We start from the raw sequence: 19,121 nt of genomic DNA, 5'->3' as shown, positions 1-19,121 counted from the left end.
TGATTGATGTTTGCCGTCTACTACCAGGACACCGTTCTCATTGACTCAACATCGGTGTGCATCGACTTGTCAGGACAAAGATAGGGACTTGGTTGACTTGCTCTTCTAAATCATGAATTTGGTGTACCCTATTTATAATTTTATAACTTTTATGAACATGGTCAAGATTTTTAATTAAAAATTGTCTTTCAGGCGAATGAAGCAAGAGCGGATTTACTTGAATTTTCACTACAAGTATAGTACCTTAACCAAATACAGAACTGAAGTTGTTTTTGGATGGTTGGATTTAGTCGGTAAGTTATAGTAAAATAAGAAGCTGCACATCCAGAAACGATATGAAATATTATTCCGAAAATCACTTGTATGTTTGAAAACAATTAAAATCCTAGTAATGACACTTAGCTAGGACACAAAAAATGTCTAATAGTAGGGTCTATATTTAGTTAGAATACTTGACAACAGATGACTTGTGCGTAAGTGGGAAGTTTCATGTCAAAGTAGTCACCGGAGTCAGTCAAGCTTCAGAATCAGAAGGATTTGCGTCGATTATTAACACGTCTCGAATTGAATCAAATGTTCTATAATTAATTGCAGAATGAAGTTTTGTAATTAAGTGTGAATACATAGTTACCATGAGAGAGAGAGAGAGTCATCGATAAAAAAAAAACTAAAGGGTCCACTAGTTAAGATTGAAATATTCAAGCTTAGAGCCTCGGAGAACGTCATATCTTTCGCTAGGCGAAGACCCTAAAGAGAGGGAAAACGAGATCTCGAAGGACTTCTTCCTTTTATCCTCGAATTATTACTGCCAAGGAACAGTTCTTGTCAACTGCTGTGAGAGGAGAGTTCGGCTTAAGGGTGCGCTACCAACGGCAATGATAGGTGTCGGTTTGAATTTATGCTTTCAGGCGAGACTGGAATCGGGGTTGGTGTCGCCACAGTCAATTAGTTACTGACTGAACGATACCCGCTTATTTGGTAGTCCTTCGAAGGGCTATATGGATCGCGGGACTGATGATTCTGGCGAGACTCCTTGGTTGAATAGGTTCATAGCTTGTCATCAGTGTTCAAGTACGGAAATACTTCCTTGAGGTTTCCGACTATATGGTTGATTCCTTGTTCATTCGCTTGGGCTTTGATAATCGTTTTTGGAATGAATATGAAGATATAGAGCTGCTATCTGATTGTCTGTTCCCTTCATGAACTTGATAAATTCCTGGAGAGGGAACCCAGGAGACGCCAGATATCACGGTGAAGTTTCTGTTCAAGGGAGTCGTTGATGGCGGTGTTTGATTCATCCATTCTCGGGACCAAAATCGAGTTCGGCACCAAGAACGAGGTTGTCGCCGCGTTGGCGAGTAGTGGGTTGCTGTTTCAAAGGGCAACTTTAGCTTTGGGCGTCTAGACTACGCGGCACTTTCTTGACGATACAATGGAGCTAATTACGTACTTGCACGAGAGATAGGGGGGAAAGAGGCTGTTGCAGATGACGGAGGTCATCCGAAGTCATAAGTATGTCCTCCAAGTAGCATCGCGCAAACGGACAGTCCCGCAGGAGATGACCCATGGGCCGTTGGAGCAACTGGGTTGTGCTGCAAGTACCCATTGTTGACCGGGTGAATTCCAAGAGGCGGAATGGAGCTGCGATCGTCATTTTCGGGGTGTCCTTGACTACGATCAATATTCGGTATGAGGACTTGCGGAAATCGATCGTAGGAAAGACTTTGTCTCACATCTCCTGCAGCAAAACCTCGATGATAGGTAACGGGTGTAGCGTAGTGAATTTCATTGTTTAAAAGTCCTTCCTATTTGTATATTTGTTGTCCGCATAGCTCACTGGTTACAGCAATGCGCTGTTGTATGGAAAGTCGCGGTTAAAATCTTACCGGTCGCAGCGGGGTTTATATTCTGACCTGACGTCGGATACCAGTCGAGTCAGCTGTGAATGATTCAAATCAGGGTAATAATCGCGGACAAAGAGATTGCTTCATACGGGGATGAGAATAAATAATGATAGGTGCGCTATCGGAGGACAAGTTGTTTGCCAATCAGGAGACAGGGCAATGAATGACAGCGTAGTGGGCACCATCTACTCTTATATTACTCTTTTGCTGAAAAAGACCCTTCGTTAAAATGGTCATAACGACTACCTACTCCATGAAATGTTGGAAAAGACAGAAATTGGTGTTGCAAAAGTGGCAAACAGTATCAGTAGTATCGGTCAGTGGAAACCAACCTCCAAAGATGACTCGCCAAACTTTGCTAGTTTCCTTCAGGAAGGGAAACATCGACGTCGTATTAAGGTAGGAGTTTTGGATTGAGAAAGCTTGGTTAGGCTGTTGAAGCTAAACTTCTCAGTACACCTATTCGCACCAATCGCATCATATCGCACCAAAGTTAAAACTTTAAAAAAAGTAATGGAGGTAGCTAGGTAGGTGTCAGTGGCCGCTCTGAAGTGCCCCGTTCTGATACCACCAGCTCCAAAGGTCAATATTGCTGTGGTAAGAGTAAAGGGGCAGGGTTCAGAAGGATCGAATCTTCAGAGCTACTAGCGTTTACGAAGGACAGCTGCTCCTCGACCTAGAAACTAGAGATTTATCTGAGATCGTCAAAGAATGGTTTTCGTAGTCTGGTTCTAAGTAGAGCTGGGAAATCCTACTTCCCCGCTACTTCGGCACGGTCCCCTATAGCAAGTTCACGCCTCTAGCACAGGGTCTCTCATGATCGGGTCTTATTAAAGGTAGACCAAATCCTCCTTGGTTTGTCACTGTTGGCGGACCTTCGCCATCTGAGGTCCGCAACTCCTAAGTAGATTTCACCCTTAACAGTCGTCACCCAAACACAGATTGAGCATATCGAGGGATTGCAAGAGCAGAGCCCTGCTGACCATTCCGTCTGCTCGCTCTTTCCCTTCTATGTTCCTACGACCGGGAACGCAGAATAGGGTGAACTTGAACCTGGAGGATGTCGCCACTAATCACAAGCCCTTAATGGCTTGACTGTTGGTCAGAATTGATATTCTACACTTGGGGCTCGGATCATGCATCAGCCATCGACACGTTTCCAGTATCGCCAGAACTTCCGCTTAGAATATACTGGCGAATCCAGGGAGACTGCTCGATTCGGCTGCAGTGTGTGTATCCGAGAAAACTTCCGCACCGACTTCACGGACAATCTTTGATCTGTTGGTGAGGAATACTGTGTCATCGCCTTGCAACACGCAGCCAGTCTTGTACTCTGCTCTGCTTGAAAAGTCAACAGCAAACTTGCTTGCATGAGGGGTAGTCCGTGAAGAATGCTCAAGATTTCCGAGATATTTTGTTTAGAAAGTTACCGTGGCCATTCTCCAAATAACGAACAAACATAGTCTTCCAGCACTGCATGCTTAGCGTATTTAATGTAGAAGTCTGGAATCCAGGAGTACATTACAAGCATCTATTAGGCAGGATTGCAGAACACCCATAGCTCTAAGAGAAGGGGGGGGGTAGATTTAGAGCCAGGCTTTCTCTCCATAATCCTCTTTAAGTGGATGTTTAGGACTCTCTCTACGGTCCTCAAAATGAAAGAGGTGCGTGTGATTGATCGAAAGCCCTTCGCGGATCCATGACCGTGCCTGTATGCTTTCTGTATGAAACACACGCACGCGTGCCTCCAAGGTACCCATCCCAAATAAATCAAGCGCTGGTAAATTTCCACAAGCCACGGCATAACAATTTCTTGCTGCATACCCTCCAGGTGAGGCTCCAACTCACTGGTGGGGAAGTGCATCTGATTCAGTAACTCCAGGGTTGTACCAGAAGATTCCGTCCAGGAGCCTTTCGACTGCTTGAGGAGGTATGAACTCCTGTGTTCCTTGGAAAGAATTTTATTGAGCCTTGCGGTGCTTCTAACGTTTTGAGAGTAATTCAAACAGGACTGACTCTTGGCAGTCTTGATGGCGAACTTCTACTTCCTCAGGAGGTCTTTGAAGACCTACCTCGTCAGCTTCCTGAGCCTGGACAGATCTCAGGTCCAGCGCCCTTTTTCGGAAATATCTCATCGTTGCTGCCATCTCCCGTTCAGGTTCTTCCCAGTGGGTTTTTAGAAGCCGCAGTTACTTCGGCCTGATCCACCCTCCTTCTCCGGTAAAGACAGTATGCCTCATTTGTTAGAAGATCTGAGAGAATCATCCCCGCGATGGCACACACTGCCCCAATAGACACTATCCTATATGCACTGCACGCCGTCAGCGCATTGGCCGATATGATGAAATGACCCTTCTCTGGTTCGCTGTGTTGTCCAATGCGCCCGCCCAGATAGAAACCGCATTTAGCAGAATGGATTTCACGACTCCTGGGATAAGCAACCGGTGAATAGATTTTGGCCTGCGACATTGCTCATTATCCTTGAAGCTCAACAAGGCATCGATCATTAGCTCAGGTATCTAGTGATAGTTTTTGAAACTACCTGACTTTGACAGAATTTTTTTTTATGCGTTTGGTAATAAGCACCGTCTCCGCTTTATCGTCCACCAGCTGTATTTTCGCCACTTGTGGTCATGATTTGATTGCGTGAATGGTTTCATCTAACAGTTCTACGTCCAGGCGGAGAATTTTGCAACTACTACCATCGCGAGGGGGTATGCAAAACCATTCAACGTTGCCAACCCCAGTTGGACGAGTTGAAGGCATTCCTGGCATTCCGCATCACCACCGCGCAGCACCAACCAGCCGCCGATGTCTCCCGAGCCAGATCCACGACTCTTGCTACTGTATCGACCGTGGACTGCGCTCTATAAAACCTATACTGTCTACAAGACTGTAAACTGCCGGTAGCGGTCGCTCTGCGGGAAACATGACTTCCGCCATGAACGATTCAAATGTGCTTACGAGACATGCGGGCCTGATTTTAACAGACAACTTCAGGCCTTTGTTCACAATCCCTGAGCCTCATTATACCCAATTCGTCCACAAATCTCTTGTACTTGCTCCTCGGTTTCCCCGCGGATTGGGAGGCGTCCTGTTGAACCGTTGACTGAGGTCCATTTTCTTCCTGTTGCGGCAGAAGAAGAGCCATAATTTCGAATAAGAGCCACGGGCATGTCACTTGGAATGATTTTTGTCCACGAATCTTGCTCATTAAAACCTTGTAAGCAGTGCCCTATCGGTTCGTATTTGCCTCAAGGCACAACTGCTTGTAGCGATTTCCCTTACTTTCCCATATAGTCTTCTTGAGAGTACTTTGAAGATCACGGTATTCTTTCTCCAACTGCCGATGGTCCAGCTTCCCCCTTGTCCTTTGGTAATACCTCTTCGCTCGCAGACACAATGCTCTCAACAGAGAGATTTCTTGGTTCTACCAGTATTTTTGTTATTATTGTGAAGGAACTTTCGTCGTGGTATTATATAGTCGCATGTCTCAGTTACCCGCTGGCATTGCTCGCTCACTTTTTCTAGCGCAGTCCTTTCAGTTCGTGACCTACTTCTAAACCCCAAGCGAGTACTGAGGTAAGTCAGGTCGGCGATCGAGCTTAACCCTCTGCCTCGAATCGTGGGCATCCATCCAACGTTAGCTATTACGACGTCCAGCTCCGCGAACATTTCACGCAGGATTTGGCTCCTGGTGTTCGTCACTCGACTTTCCCAGTCCAAGGTCCCGTGTTGAAGTTGTCGGCAATGATTTTGGGGCTGCGGTGTCTAGCATCTAATACCAAGCCGTTTAGCATCTTCTCATAGTCACATTCGACCCTCGAATGGTTTGCGAGAGCAAGTCTTGAGCTGCGGTGGTTAAGGTTGATTAGTATCTATTAGTGCTGTAAAGTGGCCGAAATCAAGGAACCTAAAGCATCGCTTGAGAGATACTTGCGCCCTAAGTCGGCATACGACCCAACTTGTGTTTACTTTGCCAGCGGTAATCGGTTTAACCCTTGTTTCAACTGGCAAGGTAATAATTGTTGTCTGAGTATCTCCGTGCGCCTTCTTCATCCTCTAGCCTCTAGCCTATTCCGCTAGAGTTGAATTGTTTTCTTAGCGCGACAGAGATATCCTCTCGTGATGTGACCTCGTCTAGGTCTTTGCACTCGAGGTTCAAGGTTTCACTTCTGTAACTCATCTAGCATCTTTTCCATTTGGCCGTGAAAACTATTCATTGTTTCCTGGTTGGATTTGCATACCTCCAGCATTAGATCCCCTTTCTATGTACGCCTCATACCCCAGGCCCAGGTCTGCCAATAATTATTTCCCGACGAACCTTCTTTCTTCTCATTGGGCCGCATTTTTCCGCCCAGCTTTCTCCATTATCCGAGTTACCAACTGTAGACTCTTAATCTTTTGTCAAAGTTAGGGCCGCAAACTACCCGAACCTTAGGCCGGTTTCTTCGGCGAAGAGGCTTTTGCCTTCTTGGCCGCTTGCTGGGTACCAATGGGTTTACTTATTCCGTCCTTTCTCCGTTTGTCCGCGTTCTACCTTATGTTGAGGAGTCGTTACCTGTGTCTTCTTCGGTCCTTATGCTTGGGCGCTTTGCTCCTCCGTATTAGAGCCCTGCTATTTTGGTGGATGTTCCGTCTCTCCTTGATGAACTATTAGAGTTCATGTATGCGTTCTCCCAGTGAAAGAAACGCTGTTGCAGGGTGCTTCCTTCGACGCTCGTCTTTTACAACATCCGCATTCTTGCCGATCCGGGGACTATCCGTGTTCCTTCCCGAGTCTCGCGACGAATTTCGACTGCCTAGGGGTACCCTCGGTGGTGACCTTCCAGCACTTAGAGCCGAGCGTCGCCAGATACGAGCGAATGCGTACATCAGGATACGGGCCCAAATCAACTGATTCGGCAAGGCCTATAATACGGGCTCACTGTTTTGCGGTGTGGAAAGCAAGACCCTGATGCACGTCCTTTCCGATTGCCCAGCTCTAGTTAGAACCAGGTGATGGGAAGTGAAGGAAGGACTTTTATTGCCCATGTTTATTAATTGTTTTTTTATTATGTATCATTTCAGTCGCCTTTGGTGGTATTGCAGGACTATTTATTGGTGCGTCTATCCTCAGCGGAGTTGAGTTGATCTACTATTTCACTATTGGATTTTGGGTGTACATGCGCGACCAAATTGATAAAATGAAAACATCAAGAGCAAATAAAGTATCTGCAGCCTCCCGGAGGATTCTTGCCGTTGCTCCTAGCGAAATATTCGTTGAGGATTACTAGGGGACGAAAAATCGTGAAAATCTATTTTTGTCTGTTAGAAGTGTTGCTTGGAGTTCAGTGTAAGCAAAAAGAACATTTTCTGGGAAAACTAATATTTCTTCAGTTCAGAGTCACAATTTTCCAGTTTTTCTAATTAGACAAGATTTTACATAAGGAAACTAACACAATATTTGTTGGTACTAATTTTGAAAGATTTGTAACACTAGAGATCACCTAAATAATTTTCTGAAATGTACAAAATAGATTGTTCTGCAGATAGCATTATTTTTGGCACAAACACCTTTTTAGAAATTTTCTTATTGCGGACTTTAAATTAATTAAATTTAAATAAAATTTAAACAGAAATGAATACAGAAAAATGTTAGAAATCGTATCTTTGATATGTTTCCTTTATGTTTTCAAACCCTCTCTCTTGGACAATTTTTGGAAAAATTTGGTCATGTAATACTGGGCGGTCAAAGGGTAGTATAGGTTCCAGGACGAAACGTGTAGTGGTACCCACGATGGAGCATAAAACCTGGCAAACGCCCGCTGAACCAACACCAGTAGCTGTTGGTGCTGTTGGTACTACTAAACCCTATCTCCACCTCCACGTGGTAACCGCTGGGAGCTCTTTCTTAACGAATAGCTGCAGACGGCGAAAAATGAAGGCGAGTCTCCCACGCTTAAAAACGGGACTAATTGTAACAACTGGTCCTCCAGGTTAGGGGTTGGATCACCTCTGAATGTGACGGCAATTCCGCCAGTCACCAGAGACGAGCTGCTGGAGATCTGCAGCAGAATAGGAGACAATTGAGCGCCGGGCCTGGACGGAGTACCGAATAAGGCCCTTAAGCTTGCCGTGAAATCAAGGCCGGACATGTTCGCTGAGTTGTTCGAAGCTTACATGTCCGAAGGAATATTTCCAGCGGCTTGGAAGCGACAAAAGTTGGTACTTCTGCCTAAGCCTGGTAAACCTCCAGGTGAACCATCGTCATACCGACCCATATGTCTTTTGGACACGGTGGGGAAAATGTTAGAGCGGGTAATCTATAATAGATTACTCCCGGTTGTTGAGAGCCAAGGCGGCCTTTCAGATCGGCAGTATGGGTTCCGAAAAGCCAGATCAACCATTGATGCCATCAAATTGGTTATTGGCTTGGCCGAAGATGCAATTCACGGAGAGTAGTACCAGCAAATATTGCGTGGTAGCAACCCTGGACATGAAAAATGCATTCAATTCGCCCAATTGGAATCTAATACGCAAATCCCTAGCGAACGTTGGTATTCCCGCCTATCTTGCTGCTATCGTCGATAGTTACTTAACTGAAAGGAGGCTCTGGTATGACACTGATGACGGACCCCAGGAGTATGTTGTTTCCGCGGGTGTCCCACAGGGCTCCATATTGGGCCCACTATTGTGGAACATCATGTACAATGATGTACTTAATCTTCCCCTTCCGGAGGAAGCCACAGTGGTGGGTTACGCTGACGACATAGCACTGGTTGTTGCCCCAAAGCATCTCGAAGATGCTGAGTTATACTCAAGCGAGGCAATCAGTGTTATCAAATGCTGGTTGGAGAGCTCTGGTCTGACGCTTGCGGAGGAAAAAACAGAAGCGGTCCTCATCACGAAGCGCCGGAAAAGAAATTACGCCCGTGTTAGAATCGGGAATCATATCATCACTTCCAAGCCGACCATCAAATACTTGGGCGTGGTGATAGACAGGAAGTTCAGCTATAAGCAACACGTACAGTATGTGTGTGATAAATCATCCACTGCCAGTATGGCCCTGGCCAGGATTATGCCGAACGTGGGAGGGCCACGGCATACTTCTAAGTTGCTTATAGCCAGGGTGGTGACCCAGTTTGGAGCGAGACATTGCGAATGTCAGTTAATACCAACAAACTGAATGCAGTCTACAGGAGGACAGCCCTGAGGGTATGCTCTGCCTTCAGGACTGTGTCAGATGACGCAGCATTCGTCATCTCTGGAATGATGCTCCTTGACATCTTGGCAGATGAAATGGCGAATATATACAATGCGAAGCCAATCTCTCCCTTATTGCAGACAAAGAACGCTGAGAGGGAGAGATCCATAAATAGATGGCAAGAACGGTGGGAACGCTCGAGAAAGGGTCGGTGGACTCACAGGCTCATTCCTGCCATCAAGGAGTGGTTGAAGAGACGACACGGTGAGATTAATTATAATCTCACCCAGTTTCTCACGGGACATGGGACACCCGACTGTCCAAATTTCGAAGGAGTCCTAGAAGACCCAGAGCATGTATTCTTCCACTGTCCGCGATTTGTGGAAGAAAGGAGGAATCTAGAGGAGACTCTAGTAGAGGTGCTGGTAGAGAATTGGGATGCGGTCAACTCCATGATCGCATCTATTCAAGATAAATTTCGAAAGGCAGAGGAAAGCAGAAAAGCGCGGTCACGTACGCCGAGTATAGAAGAAATGGAATTAAGCTGGAGTGAGCGGACTCCGCCCCGTGATGTAATACCTTATGGTGGTTCCACGGGGCAGGGAGGGAGTCGGGGGTGGTTTTAGTGGGTAAAAATCCCACACGCTGGTGTGTCCAGACCAGTGTCTTTTGAAGATTTCCACCTCCTCAAAAAAAAAAAAAGGTTAGGGGTTGGATAGGGCTGTCATACCTACACAGAAAACAACTTGTTACGAAACCACAGCAGGAGCTTCGGACAGGACGGAGGACACAATGACGAACCCGGCAACGACAACGGAATAACGATTTGCGCGTTATAGGCTTTGAAAACATAAGCGGAAGGCTATGCACTCTGCGCTTGCGAGACAAATTCATAAGTCTCATTAACGTTCACGCCCTTACAGAGGAGATTGTAGAGACGGAGAAGGATGCCCTCGAAGCTTGTCCCAGATATGATATCAAAATCATACTTGGGGATTTTAAAAATAGGAAGCTACTTACCCTATCATTCTTTGTGCTCTCCGTCGACAGTCGAACAGCCTCTAATACAAAGCCGGAATCCCGGGAAAACGGATTGGACGAAGATCAATGAACTTCTTGGCGACAAAGTTGAGCTCCCTAGGCAACTAAGGACTCCTTTGGCGATAGAAGATTAATTGAAAACTCTGAATCACACACTTTTAGAGTGGTTTGAAAAGGCTTGTCAGTTGCTAACGTGGTAATACGGTTCCATGGTGGAACCGAGAACTGCAGAGACTTAGGAAATCAACCAGACGACATCTAAATAACTTCCGAAACTCACAGTGTGAATACAAAAGGCTCGTAAAACGTTCGAAACGAGACTCTTTTAGAGCATACTGTGAGGAACTAGAAGGTGAAAGGCAGACTTCCAGGTTGTGCAGAGTCCTTAATAAGGATGAGTTGACCAAGTTGGATTCTCTTAGAAAATAGGATGGTTGTTTCACGAACTCCAGAGTTGAGTCTATACCGACTCTCTTGGAAGTATAAAACCCGAGAGAACAGGTCTCAAAAGTGGGAGGAAGAGAATTGGCGGTTTCTGCAAATCCTTCAACACGGAGGTGTTGCAAGGGAAATTGGAACACTGCCAGCGCGTTTGTTACCAATGAAAAAGCGAGAGCTCCTATACTATTATTTGAACACTTCAAAGCACCTCGCATGGATGGCATCTACTCAGCGATACTAAAGGAGGGTATAGAGAACTTAGAGCAACTTCTAAGAAATATCTTTCGAGGTCGTCTTGCTCTGGGCTACGTGACTTCCTCTTAGCAGTAGGTGAAGGTAGTCTTTATACCAAAGCCTGGGAAAGGTGACCATTCTAATCCAAAGAACTTCGGGCAAATCAGCCTAACATCATTTTCGCTAAAATGTCTGGCGAGACTGGTTAAACGTCACATTTGTGAGAATGCGTTAGAGTCGCATCCCCTAAATGAAAACTAACTTGCGTACCAACGTGGAAAATCCTGTGAGACTGCTCTTCATTCTTTGGTTTCAAAGATAGAGGATGCAACACTGAAGGTTGAGTACGCGATGGTGGTGTTCGTGGACATTGAAGGGACTTTTGACGGTGCGCCCTTCCAAAAACTCTGTGATGCCGCCAGAGAGTATGGTGTTGACGAAACTCTAATAAAGTGGATCTACGCTATGCTAACGCAGAGATTATTGTGTGCTGAAATGGGTATTGATCGCTACTTAACAACGGAAGCGATGAAAGGCTGCCCTCAAGGAGGTGGAGTATGCTGATCAATTCACTACTATGCGAACTGCAAAATCTGTCAATACACGTTCAAGCTTATGCGGATGACTTGGCTGCGCTGGCTGTTGATCGAGATCTCGGAATGGTGTGTGTTTCTCAGGCATGGACATGGAGTAAACCACAATTGTATTATTTACAAAAAGGAGGAAACTGAATGGTCTTTGCCTTCCAGAGATGAGGGGTACAACCCTTCAACTCTCCGAAGAAGTGAAATATCTGCAAGCTATTCTAGACCAACAGCTTCTTTGGAACAAATATGTAGAAATAAAGTTGAAACGGGGTCTCATAGCTTATTGGCTGTGGAGGCGGTTCTTTGCCTTGACATGGGGACTTAGGCCTCAGGTAGTAATGTGGATATATGTTGCTATCATTTAACCGATGTTCGCTTATGTATCCGTATTGTGGTGGATTAAGGTAAGACAAAAAAGGTTTTCACCGTAAACCGTTACGGTGCCGTGAGCAAGACGTCCAACACAGCTCTAAATGCATTACTCAATTTGTAGATCTTAGATTTGTTTATTCAAAGCATTGCAATGAGAGCAGCTCGTAGACTAATTCGTTAAATCTATGGGGAAACAACGGATGTGGGGGTACAGAGCATTGGAAGAGTTACTGGGAGTACTGAATCCAGTTCTTACAATCCCTTTCGATTCTGGTGTCCGCATAAATCTGTAGAGAGAACTGGGAAGTCCTAGAGGAATGCGTGGCGAGATATACGGAAGTCTTCTGCACCGATGGCTCACAAACAGAAGAGGGTTCTGGAGTCGGGGTCTATCTCTCGAATAAAAACCAGAAATGGGCTTTTCTTTTGGGACAATATGCAACGGTTTTTCAAGCCAAAATTTACACGATCCTAAGGGCGGCAAACTGGGTGATTGACAAGCGGTTGAAGGGCAGGCGCATCGCAGTCTGCAATGATAGCCAAGCTGTATTGAGGGCGTTGAGTAGTACTTTGATCACCTCGACAATCGTTCAGGAATGCAGAAACCGTTTGAATTCTGTGTCTAGATTCAATACGGTGGAACTACTCTGCGCACCTGGTCACTGTGGCGTAGAGGGAAACGAAATCTCGGACGCTTTAGCGAAAGAGGGGTCAATCTCCCCTATGCAGGGACCGGAGCCAGCAATTGGGGTATCAGTAGCATTGGCTAAATCTGTTTTCAAAAACTGGGAACTAGCGTCCCACAATGACAGGTGGCAGAGCTTAAATGCTGCTCGACACACCAAACTTTTCCTGCCAGAACCCAACATACGTACCGCAAAGTTTATCCTGTCGAAAAGCAGGAGGACTTGCAGGTGTATTGTGGGCATTCTGGCAGGCCATAATTCATTAACTGGGCATATGTTCAGAATAGGAATTACCGAAGGTGATACGTGTCCCTCCTGTAATGAGGAAGCGGAATCCACGGAGCATTTCCTATGTGAATGTCCCGCCTATGGACGCATCAGGCATCAGATCTTTGGTGCCGATGTTCTCCAATTGTGACGGGTAGCATCACATCCACTAACAGAAATCCTGCGATACGTTAACGAATCCGGAATATTCCGTTAGACGGGGGTGGCGAGTACAATGGGCCAACACGGTCTGAGCGCTCAGAAGCTGTAGCTTCTCCCCCACCACACACACATATACATCTGTTGAAATACTCATTTCTATTCGAAGCGAGCTCCTTCAGGCGCAGGCTATCATCCAACATCTTAATTGAATCCATTTTCCCAATTATTGAAGAGCTCTTATCACAGGTACTAAGAGAGGTCATGTTGGGTTCACTCACCCAGAACTACAAAGTAAACTTTCGAATTGGTTTGCACAATGAAAAGACGAGTAACTCATCTGGTTGATAGTGCTATCCAGTCCCTTCCCATCAATTTCAAGAGAAAGGAGGGCACTTCTCCATATACTCAAAAATCTACTGCCTTAAACTATTCGTGGATGCGGTTTCCACTAATTTATCCGAACCATATTCCCATATTCTCCATGGTTGAATTCATTGCTCCTCTAATAGTGTGGGCGTCCTTTGTAATCACACTGAAGCAGGAAGCGTCTCAGTGTTATTTAAATATGAAGCTTCGTCCTCCTATCCATTGGTATTTAAAATTCAAAGTATGTCAGATCAGCTTTTCTTCTCAACTTTTCCGGCCAAACTAAATTATATTTTTCCCTTTTCACAATGAAGTGAAAATATCCGATCCCTGGTACCTTTTGCATACCAAATACACACGAAATGGATGGAGGTGTTCCTAAAATCATCATTTGGTCATCAAACTTCTGTTGACGTTTCAAATCTTATGTATTTCGTGTATATTTTCAGTTATACGATTATTTTCGCCCCTTCCTCTTTCCCGGGGGAAGAAAAGAGTGAAGAATGGCTCCCATTTATAAGACTCTTATCGAATTCGGGATGGTGAATTTTTATCAAAAGGAAAAAGCACGTCCAGGACACTGTGCAAAATCATCAATTTTTTTTCTGTCGGCACCCGTTCGAGAGAATGGGGGAAATGATGTGAAACCTATCACGCAAGGATCATTCTGTTGCTTCTCGAACCGTATTCAATTTACCAGACGTGGTGCAAAAATATGTCCTATAACGTCACCCATTCCCGATGTTTCGGTTCCGGTTGGAAAAGTACATTCTGGAAGATTGTTGAAGAACTCGCTAAGTTGTTGGAAAATTTACAAAACAAATTGCCTACTTATAGCATTTGGTGTTGTGAGTTACCATGTGCAAGGACGAGAGAGATAAGTTCATAGAAATATTTAGGAAAGGGCGAGAAAATTCATCTGAACTTCCGCTAGATGAACCCATGGTATAAGAACCTATAGGAGCAATCTGCTCTTATTTGAGCATAGGTATCATTTGCAACTACAATATATACTTCGATTTTTCATATTCCTCCAAGCAACCACATTCTCTCAGAATTATAAAGGTCCTTTTTTCCTGGAAGAAAACTCATTAGACCTTCAAAGATATCAATAACAAAGTTATCTTACACACATCGACGTCAGGCTGAGTAGTCTGTTGCTTCTACGAGAGAAATTCGCAGAAGGAACTGCCGATGGGAAGCAAGGATCTAGGCTAGCTCGACACAAGATAGGAGCTAATTATCGATTGTTGCATCAACTTATACAATGTCAAGAAGAGGATCCCACGAGAAGTGAGTATTCAGATCATAGTGAGTATAATTGTCTTACCAAAGACGGGCGCCCTTTCCGGAGTTTTGGTAATCATGCCCGTCTTCCTCTCTTTGGAAAAGGTCTCAGATTTCCAAGATTGACGAATGGGGCAGGAAGCAGAAGCTCAGGAGCTGCAGAAGCTGTGAGCAACAGTTTCACGGGAGATCATGAGGTACACAGGCTTTATGCCCCCGAGTTCATTGATGATGTTATGCGGTCAACTTTCGGCCTCCACCCACTTACGGTCGTGAATGAAGGGTCATAAGACTGACTACCAAAAGAACTGTGACCACCTGAAAGTTCTTTCAGGAGGTACCCTGTGCGCTGAAATCATTTTCATTTATAGCAGCATCTGTCTCCTTGACTACAGCATTAATATATTCCCTTCTGTACTGGCGCATTATGATGCACAGTATGCTATACTTCCCGAGATTTACCGAAGTATCGCAGCCTAAATGCATCAAGTTCGCCAGCAACTCGCAGCGGCAATAAGGGTCTCCAGTTCTCTATGTTCGTCGATCCGTTTTCAAGTTTCAAAAGTCGGCCAGATCTTATAAAGCCTCAACGGGTAGTAATACCAATAACGTCACTTGTGCCAAAGGAACATGTGGTCTCCTCAGACTTGCTGTTCAAGATATTTGACGTCTGTTTAACAATAGAGTTTTCCCTCTACCGAAATATTGCTGGAGCAAGGAAATATATGAGTTGGGTCTAGGAGGCCCTTCACCCCCGATCCTTGATCTCGATGTGCTCAATCTGATTAGATGTGCGATGCCGGTCAATTGAAACCTAACTGCTCGTCATTCCTTCTTTATCACATGACCGAGGTATTACAAGAACCCATCTAAGAATTCAGACCACGCATCACGATCCTAATATCACCTTTACAAAATCTTTCTTGGGCTGCATTCCTTTGCTTATAGAAGGGTTCCTTCTCCTCGGTATCGGAAGTTTCCGTTGAAGATCTACACTAGACCATTCAGGTATTCCTCATTCCGGACCAGACTTTTCCAGTTAATACTTTGTCTGATAGCGGCTCCTCGTCATGAAGGCGCGCTTAGTGGATGCATTAAGGAGGAATCCAGTACTGAATTTACGCTCACTTTTGTCAGGGATGTTACAGCATTTCAGCAGGGTGCCACATTGGGAAGAGGAGTGCTTCTAAAGATTCTACCAGCTTTACTTAACCCGAGAATGATCAGCTTATGTCATTAAAATCCTCATTGAAGTCGGCATATGTGAGAATTTTGGGTAGTATCAATATCGTCGCCAAAGAGCTTTTGCACATCCGTGGTATGGTGTGCTGTTTTCAAATCATAAAAAGGATTCAAAACCCTCCATCCCCTTTAGTAACCTTTCCGTCATTAATAACGGTGCAACAACAGGTATCCAGTCCAGGCCTGCGTTAATAAGGAACTCAAGACATCCCGGTTTTGCGCCGTTTCCGATATCCTTAAAACCTCCCTGTCGTCCTGGTCTATGCCATTGTTTCATGTCAGGCAGGGTCTGAGTTTTTTGCGGCTGGGGCCAAGTATGTTTGTAGGCGTATTTATGATAACGTTCTTCAGGTGATTGTGAAGACCATTTGTTGACGCTTCATCTACAGGATTTCTCTTGAGTGCGGTTATTGCGACATCTATTTCCCTCTTATAGGTGTTGCGGAGGGCTCTGATGTGAATGGCTTCAGTATTCACTCTCACCTGATTGTCAGAGGGGATTCTGAGTGGTGTTGTTATTCGAGCTCGGAGCACTATGCCAACGAGATAGGACCCGCGGATTGGTTACGGCCACATGATGCGGGTTTGATGGGTTGAAAGGAGATCCTCATATTCCGGAGCCTGGCTATCATAGAGGGAAGGGAACACCTATCGATGGAACACTTCGGAGAAGCTTCAGTATTTGCGACCGGACTTTCAAGATCAATTTCGTCACTTTTTTTAAGATTCTTGGTGTAGTTCACCCCTCTTGGTCGCCTCTGACCACAAAGAATGGCCCTGGCCACCGCCTAATCTCATATTATCATTACGACATTAAGCTCCGTACCACCACATTCTGAAACAACTTTGCCTGGGATGTAGCAATCGCACAGGCCACGACTCCAGATAGCTTTTAAGGGCATAGAATTGGTGAACCTCAGCACAAGACCGGGATGTCTGAAGTCCCTTACTAAGGAAGACCTAAACCAGATATCGGTTGTTGCGCTGTTATTGATAATGATGGTGAGGGAATGGTTCTGCTACCGAATCCCCACAAAACATTTGGCGTACCCTCTTCATATCGACCCATCTATCTTATGGGAAGATGTTGAAGATCGTGACCTAAAAGAGGCTACCCCGGTTCGTTGAGCTAGCAGGCGGTTTATTGGAGCGACAGTATGGATTCCGTCGAACCCGTTCTTCGGCTGATGCAATAGCAATGGTAGAAGGTCTGGTTTGACGTTGGTCGTTAGTAAATAGTAAATAAATGACGGAATGATTGGATTTCGCGTGTTAAGGGTTGATTTTGCGAATCAATCGGTAGTGGTTGCAGTTACGAAGCAGCCCGAAAATGCGGATGGAAGTGAAACCATTCATACTGTCAAATCATGAGTGAGACAGCGTGGATCATCACGGGAATAATTCCCATGAATCTTCTAACCAATGAGGCGTATTGTCTCTACCAAAAAACGAGGGCGAATCCTTCCGGGATGACTGCAAGCTTCCGAAAAGCCACAGAAAAGGATTGTACAGGAAATGGAAACAACGCTGAGAGGACTCCGGATGAAGTCCCTGGGTCAATGCACTGACTCCCTGTATTAAGAGATAGGTTCAGCGAAAACACGGAAAATTGAATTACCACCTAAAACAGGTCCGAACGGGGCACAGTAGTTACAGAAGGCATTTGCATCGTTTAGAGGATTGAAGTCTCCCGACTGTTCCGAACAAGCCCCAACTTCTGAGGACCCTTAGCATGTTATGTTCCATTATTCGAGATTCACGGATTAAAGGCGGAAGGTTGAATGACCTCCTCAACGTAGTTATTGGACATTATAATCTCGTGGAGGAAGTGCTGAAGTCGGAAACAAATTCGAGCGTAGGGAACGCAAAAATAACCGTGGTCCAAAAAGGAACTGGATCGAGTCTGGAAAATGTGACGGGCGCGTGATTTCAACCTGCTGGTATGTACCCCTTTCGCGAAACAATACTTTTTGGTAGTCCTTCGGGGATATGGACAGAGAAAGTGCTTTCAGTCGATGAGAATCTCACGCACTTCTGCAGGTATTACCTAATTTTTGATAAAATAATGAAAAGGAATAAAAATGGTAACTCTCCCATTTCAAATCCCGGAAGCTTCTAAAAATGCTATCATGAAAAGAGGATTTTCTCGAGATGCCGCTTAATAGATTTACACTTGAAAATCATCGTAAACTTGACTTTGAACTTGCTGTCGAGAAGGGCGATGAGCTGAATCAACAATAAATCATTTTGTCATACAAAGGACATACATATGGGAATGTACGTGCATGAAGGATACATGAATAATCATCATGAAAGGGAGTGAGATTCTCTCGAAAACTCACTGTCGTCGCCATCGTCATCATATCCAAGAGACACCAGGCAAAACGTCGTAGAAGGATATCCTGACAGTGACATTCAATTGATTTATTGAAGGAAGCAAAGTTTCTTGTGCTTTAACAACATCTAGACATGCGACGAACGAAAAATCTTTCGCTCTGCTATTTAAGGAGAGGAGATTGGCATTTAAGATTACACAACGTCCCTATGAATGACTTGACGATTATCAACATACGAAGACGTGGGTTATCCTGGAAGATGGGACGCTGCTCCTTCGAGAATTCCCTCTTTTTTCAGCTATGAGCAATTTGTAAGGCTGTAAGTTCCTTTGAATTCCCTCAATTTGATGACTGAATAAATAATGGATGCAATTGCCTGAAGGATATTTAAAGTGCCTTCTACTCACAAATTAGTACCTACTCAATCCTAGTTAAGGCTGGTGGGAGCCATGAAATAAACAAACTCAGGAAAAAAGCTTTCAGCACTATTTCCATATGAATTTCAATTATACTCTTCCACATCCTTTTGAAAAAAAAAGCACCTCTACGTCTTCAGCTTCCATTTTCTCAGGATTAAAGGAAGGTTAGCCTCCAACTCAAATAAGAGCGCGTGTTTGACAGAAAAAGTTGGCTCTTTATCCTTATTCCCTATGTGTAATCCTGTTTAAAAGCAAATTGAATCAAAATTGCGTAGGTAACTGCTGCTTACGGCTTTCTTCAAGTTGGGATATTTGCAGGATTCAATTTTAATTAAGCTGGAAATAATGAGGAATTTTTTTACAGATCTGTGAGTATGTTTTGGGGTCTGCACTGACTCTGCTCAATGTGGTCATTCAAATTAAAAAATCTTAATTACTAATTGGTCAAGACATCAATCGCATATCCAGAAATGTCGGAAAAGGACGAAGAGTTTGCCCCCTAGTAATAGCACTACTATCTAGTGGACAGGACGCCCAGCAACAACGCTTGTGGCCCCCCAAACTAGTATAATGTCCAAAGCATTCGGGACA

General features: G+C 44.8%; 1 protein-coding gene across 1 annotated transcript in view; it reads left to right on the top strand.

Annotated features, from left to right (window-relative positions):
- The window catches only part of LOC119650900 (pickpocket protein 19-like), a 40,215-nt gene extending 33,035 nt beyond the window's left edge, over window positions 1–7,180 (top strand). The window contains exons 6-7 of the mRNA XM_038054080.1: window positions 193–293; window positions 6,975–7,180. Coding sequence (XP_037910008.1) covers window positions 193–293; window positions 6,975–7,180 — 307 coding nt within the window. The remainder of the gene's footprint in view (window positions 1–192; window positions 294–6,974) is intronic.
- Window positions 7,181–19,121: the final 11,941 nt, after the last annotated feature.

This window comes from Hermetia illucens, chromosome 3, assembly GCF_905115235.1.
Source record: "Hermetia illucens chromosome 3, iHerIll2.2.curated.20191125, whole genome shotgun sequence".
Lineage (NCBI taxonomy): Eukaryota > Metazoa > Arthropoda > Insecta > Diptera > Stratiomyidae > Hermetia > Hermetia illucens.
Note: the sequence above shows the minus strand (reverse complement) of the source record. Positions and strands in the feature narration are given on the sequence as shown.